This window comes from Pithys albifrons, chromosome 6 (assembly GCF_047495875.1).
Source record: "Pithys albifrons albifrons isolate INPA30051 chromosome 6, PitAlb_v1, whole genome shotgun sequence".
NCBI lineage: Eukaryota > Metazoa > Chordata > Aves > Passeriformes > Thamnophilidae > Pithys > Pithys albifrons.
This window is the reverse complement of record NC_092463.1, coordinates 2,870,869-2,879,361: the sequence shown is the minus strand read 5'-3', so window position 1 is coordinate 2,879,361 and position 8,493 is coordinate 2,870,869. Positions and strand designations below refer to the sequence as shown.

The window sequence follows — 8,493 nt, the reverse complement described above, 5'->3', positions numbered from 1 at the left end:
CCTCCTCCTGCCACGTCCGTGCGGCGCGTGCGGCGCGTCCGGAGCGCGCGGTGAGTGCGGTGGGGGGAGAGGGGACACTGAGGGGACACTGAGGGGACACTGAGGGGCTGGGGGGGGACAGGGGGACAGGAGACACTGAGGGGACACTGAGGGGCTGTGTGGGGACAGGGGGACAGGGGACACTGAGGGGACACTGAGGGGCTGTGGGGGGACAGGCGGAGAGGGGACACTGAGGGGACACTGAGGGGCTGTGAGGGGACAGGGGACACTGAGGGGACACTGAGGGGCTGTGTGGACGGGCGGAGAGGGGACACTGAGGGGACACTGAGGGGCTGTGTGGGGACAGGGGGACAGGGGACACTGAGGGGTTGTGGGGGGACAGGGGACACTGAGGGGCTGTGTGGGGCAGGGGGAGAGGGGACACTGAGGGGCCGTGGGAGGACAGGGGACACTGAGGGGCCGTGGGGGGACAGGGGGAAAGGGGACACTGAGAGCCCATGTGGGGACAGGGGACACTGAGGGGACACTGAGGGGCTGTGTGGGGACAGGCGGAGAGGGGACACTGAGGGGACACTGAGGGGCTGTGTGGGGACAGGGGACACTGAGGGGACACTGAGGGGCTGTGGGGGGACAGGGGGACAGGGGACACTGAGGGGCTGTGGGGGGACAGGGGACACTGGGGGGCCGTGAGGGGACAGGGGACACTGGGGGGCCGTGAGGGGACAGACGGAGAGGGGCCGTGTGGGGACAGGGGACACTGAGGGGCCGTGGGGGGACAAGGGACACTGAGGGGCTGTGTGGGGACAGGGGACACTGGGGGGCCGTGGGGGGACAGGGGATATTGAGGGGCCGTGTGGGGACAGGGGACATTGAGGGGCCGTGTGGGGACAGGGGGACACTGAGGGGGCGTGTGGGGACAGGGGACATTGAGGGGACACTGAGGGGCCGTTGGGGGACAGGGGACACTGAGGGGGCGTGTGGGGACAGGGGACACTGAGGGAGACTTCAGCTGTGCACCAGGACAACCCAAAGGCCAGAGCTCTTCTTCCTCCCCATGCATTAATCCTTTATTTAATTTTTAACTGGCATTGATGTAAGTCACGTTCCTGCCTCCAGGAAAGTTGTGAAGCTTTAAACTTCGTCCTGCTCCAGCTGTGCTGGAAGTAGTTTGGAACATAACTCTTAGTTTGTCACTAATTGCTCCATAAGCATCACAAATTTTATTTCTTCCGTGTGCTTTTCTGCTGCTGCCCGAGCTTGGTGTGCTGTAACCCTGAGCTGGAATTCATGAGGTTGGTTTTGTTCTGTGCAGGGCACTGTTTGGATGTTGGTATGGACACTTGGGAATGCTGGGAAGGCTTTGTAAGGGAACAGAGGAACAGCAGTGTTGGAATATTTGAGCTCCAGGAACAGACAGATCTATGGAAATGTTTTTCTTTGCCCTTCATCTTTCCCACTGTTTCATTGTGGAAATGAGAATTTGTGTTGCTGTTTAGTTGCTGTAACAGCTTTTTTTAAAATTTACTTTTATATGCAAAACTAAGACAAGAGCAGGGACTTAAAGGCTGGTGTGTACCAACAGGGCATAAAGAAGAGATTTTGTGTTGCTTTTTTATTTTAAGAAGCTTTTTTATTTTTTTCTCTTGGGTTTCCACTGCCACTTTGGAGGCTCATGAGTTGCAGTTATGTTTGATAAGTAACACCCTCTGTGCCTTCTCTGGGCAGCTTAACAGGGCTGTGAGGTGTCTTGGTGTAAAAGGTCTCATCCCAAATGCATTTTTCTTCCTGATGTTGATTTGTCCTGATGTATTTACATTGTAAATACATTTTTGTCCCTGTTGTTGATTGGCCTGTCCACTGGTGTGTGGCTGCTGTAGCATTTATGGTGCAGCTGAGGAAATTTGAGGATGTATAAAGAAATTGGTCTCAGGGAAGTTCCCATGAGCTCTGACCCCAATCAGGTATTCCACAGGTGACCAAGTAAGAATTATTTTCCTGTGTCATGGAATCCCAGACTGGTTTGGGTTGGAAGGGATCTTAAAGCTCATCTCATTCCACTCCCTGCCAAGGGCAGGGACACCTTCCACTATCCCAGGTTGCTCCAAGCTCTGTCCAACCTGGCTTTGAATGCAGTAAGGAGAATACATCCTCCTGCTTCCTCTTGCTGTGAATAAAGCCCCTTCCCAAGTCTGTTTAATCACTGACAGGTGTCACCACCACCCTGGCAGTTTGTGTTCCCTGTTCCTGGACCCAGCAGGGCTGTGCTGGCAGCTGGGACAGCCCCAGGCTCTGCAAACACGGGGAGCAAACAGGACAGCCTGGGAGAGGCAGGTGGGGCTGTACCTGTGGCATCACCTGCGCTCTCAGCTCTGGGATGTGCCCCAGAGAGTAAATATTTGTGCGATGGGACTGTTTGGGAAAAGTCCATTATTCCAACTGCAGGTTTTAAATGGAACAGGAATGCAAATGGTCTGTAAAGAGAATGTTGGGAGGTGTTGGGAGTGATGCCTTCCCCTCAGAGGGCTGCAGAGGTTAAATATCCCACCCAGTGTCCTATCTGGTGTTTTGCCAAGATAAACACCAAAGCGCCGCGACTGACCCGATGACGTGCGTGGGGTCCGTGTGCTCTTTGTTTACCCACCGGCCTCGTTGGGTGAAGGTTGAGGAGCTTCCCTTGCACATAAAGTGAACAGCAGGTTATTCACCTGTCCTTTCATCCCTGAGGAACATCCCAGGCTGTGCCACAACCCCAGGAAACAGCTTATTTGGAGGTGGAAGGAACCCAAAGCACCTTCCCCGTTCTGTTGCAGGTCCCCGTCGCAGCCATGATGCCGGTGGGCACCGTGATGCCGGATGACACGCCCATGTTTGATCCAAGGATTCTGCATGAACTTGACTGGAGCGAGAACACCACGACGTTTTCTCCTGCTATTTCTCCACTGGATCCAGGGGATGGGCTGGTTCTGAGACCACTTTGCACAGCTGATCTAAATCGAGGTAGAATCCTGTTTAGTCATCACTGGGGGCTGAATCCATAATGTGTATTTGTGCATAGGCCCCTCAGTTGAGGAAAGAGATTGAGGGGCTGGAGCGGGGCCAGAGAAGAGCAATGAGGCTGGAGAAGGGACTGGAGCACAAGTGCTGTGGGGAGAGGCTGAGGGAGCTGGGGGTGTTTAGCCTGGAGAAGAGGAGGCTCAGAGGTGACCTCAGCACTGTCTGGAACTGCCTGAAGGGAAGTTCTGGCCAGGTGGGGGTTGGTCTCTTCTCCCAGGCACTCAGCAATAGGACAAGGGGGCACGATGGGCTCAAGCTCTGCCAGGGGAAATTGAAGTTGGAGAGCAGAAACAAATTCTTTGCAGAGAGAGTGCTCAGGGATTGGAATGGGCTGCCCAGAGAGGGGGTGGATTCCCCATCCCTGGAGGTTTTTCAGCTGAGCTTGGCCGTGGCACTGAGTGCCATGATCTGGTAAAGGGACTGGAGTTGGCCCAAGGGTTGGACTTGATGATCTCGGAGGTCTTTTCCAACCCAATCCATTCTAGGATTTTATAAGCTCTCAGTAGATTGGGATTGCTTGTTCTTCCTGGTTTGGGTTATTTTATGAGTAAGCAATTCCATGGAATCATAGGACATCCTGAGCTGGGAGGCATCCACAAGGATCATCCACAAGGATCATCCAGTCCAGCTCCTGGCCCTGCACAGACACCCCAGCATTCCCACCATGTGCCTTCAGAGCCTTGTCCAGATGCTTCTGGAGCTCTGGCAGGTTTGGGGCCATGACTACCTTTCTGAATTTGAACACTTGGCAGCAACTGGTGCTGTGTTGGGTGAACCTGGAAATGAGTTTCACTGTTTTAATCTGCAAGTCAAATATTCCAAATAATCCACAACTTCCTCTTCCCTGCACCTCTATAAAGAGGGAGCACAATTGTTCTTTCTGTTCTCTTTAATACCAAAGCAACGTGAACCAGCATCTTGATGCAGAAGTTCTCCTTCAGTTCTGTAATTTGGATAAAAAGATTGGATTTGGTTTGGACATCTGAATATCACAGAATTTCAGGCTTGTCTTTTTTTTGCACCTTCTGCACTCAGGCTGCAGTTTGCTCTGATCCTTCAGCATTGCCCAGGGCGGAGTTTGGTGGGGATTGTAACTCTCCAAACAGCAGTATCAGGTTGTTCCATGCTATTTAGAGCTAATTGTGTGTGTCTGTCCCTCACTGAGGGTTGATTGTTTCCTCCTCTTTTCCAACAGGCTTTTTTAAGGTTCTGGGTCAGCTGACAGAAACTGGAGTTGCGAGCCCGGAGCAGTTTATCAGTGAGTGTATCATTATTGCCTGGCATTTCCATGGAGGTTTTTGGGAACCAGGGGATGCTGATGCTGACAGCAGAGCTGCCTGGGTGTGAGGCTCCCACCTGCCTGATGCCAGAGGGAGGGATGAGCTCAGCTCCCCTCAGGCAGCCTTTGGCACTCAGCATTGGATCAGTTGCAGTTACCCCTGAGGGCTGCTTGGGTGGGACTAAACTGTGAACCTGATTTTGAGACCACGCTTTAGATACCTGTCAGAAGGTAGGATGGATTATTTGGGCTGAATTTGGGTTGCTCCAAGCCCTGTCCAACCTGGCCTGGGACACTCCCAGGGATGGGGCAGCCACAGCTTCTCTGGGCAACCTGTGCCAGAGCCTGCCCACCCTCCCAGCCAGGAATTCCTTCCCATTATCCCATCTAACACTGTGTTCTGGCAGTGGGAAGCCATTTCCCCTTGTCCAAAGTCCCTTTCCAGCTCTCTTGGAACCCACTTTATGTCCCTTTTAAATCCCACTCCTTGGCTGGGCAGGCCCTGGGGAAGCCCCCCAGGGATGCAGGGACTCCCAGGATCTAGGCCAGACCCACCACTGACTTGTGTCCCTACGTGCCACATCTACACATCTTTTACATCCCTCCAGGGATGGGGACTCCACCCCTGCCCTGGGCAGCTGTGCCAGGGCTGGACAACCCTCTCCATGAAGAAATTCTTCCCCTTGATGGTGGGCAGGCCCTGGCACAGGTGCCCAGAGAAGCTGTGGCTGCCCCATCCCTGGGAATGTCCCAGGCCAGGTTGGACAGGGCTTGGAGCAACTTGGGATAGTGGGAGGTGCCCATGACAGGGGGTGGCACTGGATGATCTTTAATGTCCCTTCCAATCCAGACCAGTCTGGGATTCTGTTAGTGCCCATCTGCAGAGACAGTGGGGAAGGAAGGATCTCTGGACAGCTGAGGAGAAGGAAATGGTTTGAATTTCTTCTCTTTCCCGGGTTAGTTTGACTGCTGGGCTTTCTGATTTTGGAGTCTTGGGAGCATCTTCCTTGTGATTCCACAGTAATGTGCAGTCAGAATCTGCTGCAAGTGTGAGACTTCCCTGGAGTTTAATCTGAGACTAAACTGACTGTTCCACTCTGTGCTCCCACAGAAACCTTTGAGCACATGAAGAGGTCAGGGGATTACTACGTTACCGTCGTGGAAGACACAAACCTGGGACAGATCGTTGCCACAGCAACGCTGGTTATAGAACACAAATTCACTCACTCCTGTGCCAAGGTAAATCCTCTCACTGAAGGGAGGAAAAGATCCTGGCCCTGACTCTGGGCACGTTGTCTTAATGGTGTGGTGATGGCCTCAAGTTGTGCCAGGGATGGTTTAGGTTGGATATTAGGAAAAAATTCCTCATGGAAAGGGTTTTCCAGCCCTGGCACAGCTGGTGGAGTCCCCATTCCTGGAGGGATCTAAAAGCCATGTGGATGTGGCACTTGGGGACATGGCTCAGTGTTGGCCTTGGCAGTGCTGGGGATGGTTGTGCTCAATGATCTTACAAGGCTTTTCCAACCTCGAAAATGTAAATATTTTAAATATATATACTTTAAAGTATCAAGCATTTTCTGCATTTTAAAAATATCTGCCACCCTTGGGTGCTCAGTAAAGGGAAACTTTGTCCTCTCCTAAGGAAAAACTACAACTGGAGGTCTGTCCTGTTCTCCCTTCCAAAGAAAAGTGAGTTCCTGCACAGGTCAGAGGTGGTTCTGATGGAGCAGTGGCTGAGGATCTCCCTGAGGGGAATTCCAGCCAGACTGAAAACTGGGAGCTGGAGATCCTGAGGCAGGGAAAGGCAGCAGAGGGACCGGGGCTCCTGCAGGGACCTGGGAAGGGAATTCCAAGCCTAACCCTTGCCTGTGTTCCCACAGAGAGGAAGGATAGAAGACGTGGTGGTCAGCGGGGAGTGCAGGGGGAAGCAGCTTGGAAAACTGTGAGTATTTTCTTTCCCACCTTTTCCCTTTGGCAGCAGGTGGGCACCAAGCACTCAGAGCTTCCTGCAGGGTGGATCCACCCTGCCAGGCACCTGGGAAGAATTCAGCCAGCTGGGAATGAAACGATCCACTGGAAAATGCAGAAAGTGCTGTCAGACCTCAGTGTTTTCACTCTCATAATTTAACTAATTAAATGTCCCCTGACCCAGCATTTAACTGTTGTTTTTCTGTCTTTCCCAGATTAATATCCACCCTCACCTTGCTAAGTAAGAGACTGAACTGTTACAAAATCACGTTGGAATGTCTGCCCAAAAATGTGGATTTCTACAAGAAGTTTGGCTATTTGGTATCTGAAGAGAACTACATGTTTCAACGGTTCTTTAATTAAGGACTTGGGGTGGCAGAGACTGTTGGTGGAGGAGCTTGTGCTACAAATATTCTCTTTGTGGAAAATTTATATAGTTTATTGCTGGAAATATAATGATCCCTATAAATAATGAACATCAAATGCGTAAATCCTGAGAAAAAACCAAATTTAGGAGGTTTTAGAAGGGTCCTCTGGGTTAGGCAAGAAACTTAGAACTAATTTTTACTACTGTTGAGGTGAAGATTTTCTGTTCTGAGTTACAAAGGACTCGTTAAAGGGATGGTTTTTAACCAAAGGTATATATTTTTATCTCAAATTTTTTCTTGCATTGTATTTTTCTAAAGGTTTGTGCTTCTTTTCTCGGTAGCCAAAGGACAAGCCCGTGGGATTGTCCTGCTGGCTGTGCTGTGGAAAGGAAAGGATGGCAAAGCTTGGGAAGGGATGAGGCTTCTCTTATGCAGAATTACTGACACAGAACAGGCCTTTGTTCTGTTCTTTCCATGACACCTCATGGAAGTGCTGTTGGAAGTTTTATAGGCACTGTTTTCCAAGGCTGGATTTGTGCAGGTAGGGGAGAATCCTTCTGGCTGTGTTGGATTCCCAGCCTAGGGATGGATGTTGTGCTTCTCACTGCAGGGCTCCTGCACTTTAGCTGATAACTTGGTTTTCAGGATAATTAACTGTTTTCTGACACAGAAAACCCAAATGTGGTTTGTGACAGGGCAGAGGTAACTGGGAAGCTGGAATGCCTGATGGAATATACCCCATCTGCAGTGGGGCTCTGGCTCATAATCAGTGGAAAGGGGATTGGCAGATCCAGCTTCACCTGTGAAAGCTGGGGTTGTTCAGCCCAGGAGAAGGGAAGGCTCCAGGGACCCCTTAGAGCACCTTCCAGTGCCTAAAGGGGCTCCAAGAGAGCTGGAGAGGGACTTTGGAGAAGGGCCTGGAATGACAGGACAAGGGGGAATGGCTTCCCACTGAGAGGGCAGGGTTAGATGGGACATTGGGAAGGAATCCTTGGCGGAGGGTGGGCAGGCCCTGGCACAGGTGCCCAGAGAAGCTGTGGCTGCCCCATCCCTGGGAGTGTCCAAGGCCAGGGCTGGGTGGGGCTTGGAGCAGCCTGGGCTGGTGGGAGGTGTCCCTGCTTTAAGGCCCCTTTGAACCCAAATCATTGTGTGATTCTGTGAACACACCTGGCCAAGTCCTGCAGCCCTGGAACCTCCTGGGCCCGGGCGGGCTCTGCTTTTGCCGGTACGGATTTATCCCCCCAGCATTCCCTCCCAAGGGCTCCTGCTGCTTTGGAGCTTCCCTCTTGCTCTAAGATGGGACAAATGATTTTAGCACTTTTGCCAGCAGTGGCAAGCAAATAATGTACAAAGCCCTGGTTTCAACAGTGGTGTTGTGTGTGGAGAGTGACAAATCCCACATCCATGAATAGGGCATTATAAATCCCCGGGGCTCGTACGGAACAGCCCGTGTTGTCCGTGGGCCTACACAGTGTCCCCCATTGTGCTGTGGAGAGCAGCTCTACACCGTGCTGGGGGCTCTGCTTGATGTTCCTGAGGGTTCTCCACTCGATACAGTGTCTCCTTGGTGATGTCTGGTTTATTTATTGATTATTTTTTTAAAAGATATCTTTGTTTAAGCTGAATAAACAAAAACTGCCAACTGTCTCTGGACTCTTTTTCATAGTGTGACAGTCCTCCCAGTGTGGACCTGTTCCCCTTGCCCTGGATTGAGAAGAACACCTGAAACTCCACCTGGATTTCTCTCCAGGACTCTTCCCAGTCGTTCCACTGACAAAGATCTGCAGGATTTAAGCCCTGACTCTGAACTAACTGTGTAAAACA

The 8,493-nt window shown here is 51.8% G+C and overlaps 1 protein-coding gene across 1 annotated transcript; it reads left to right on the top strand.

The window, feature by feature from the left end:
• Positions 1 to 8,316, top strand: GNPNAT1 (glucosamine-phosphate N-acetyltransferase 1). The gene is made up of 6 exons (XM_071559334.1): positions 1 to 50; positions 2,811 to 2,997; positions 4,250 to 4,312; positions 5,445 to 5,572; positions 6,214 to 6,275; positions 6,517 to 8,316. Exons 2-6 carry the CDS (start codon positions 2,826 to 2,828, stop codon positions 6,662 to 6,664), a joined length of 573 nt encoding a protein of 190 aa, XP_071415435.1. The 5' UTR covers positions 1 to 50; positions 2,811 to 2,825; the 3' UTR covers positions 6,665 to 8,316.
• The last annotated feature ends 177 nt before the right edge of the window (positions 8,317 to 8,493 follow it).

Bases quoted from the DNA above. Each gene is read 5' to 3' on its own strand.
- GNPNAT1 (XM_071559334.1), top strand. From the start codon at position 2,826: ATGATGCCGGTGGGCACCGTGATGCCGGATGACACGCCCATGTTTGAT. The intron at 5,573-6,213 runs GTAAATCCTCTC...GTGTTCCCACAG, and splicing joins TCACTCACTCCTGTGCCAAG to AGAGGAAGGATAGAAGACGT. The intron at 6,276-6,516 runs GTGAGTATTTTC...TGTCTTTCCCAG, and splicing joins GGGAAGCAGCTTGGAAAACT to ATTAATATCCACCCTCACCT.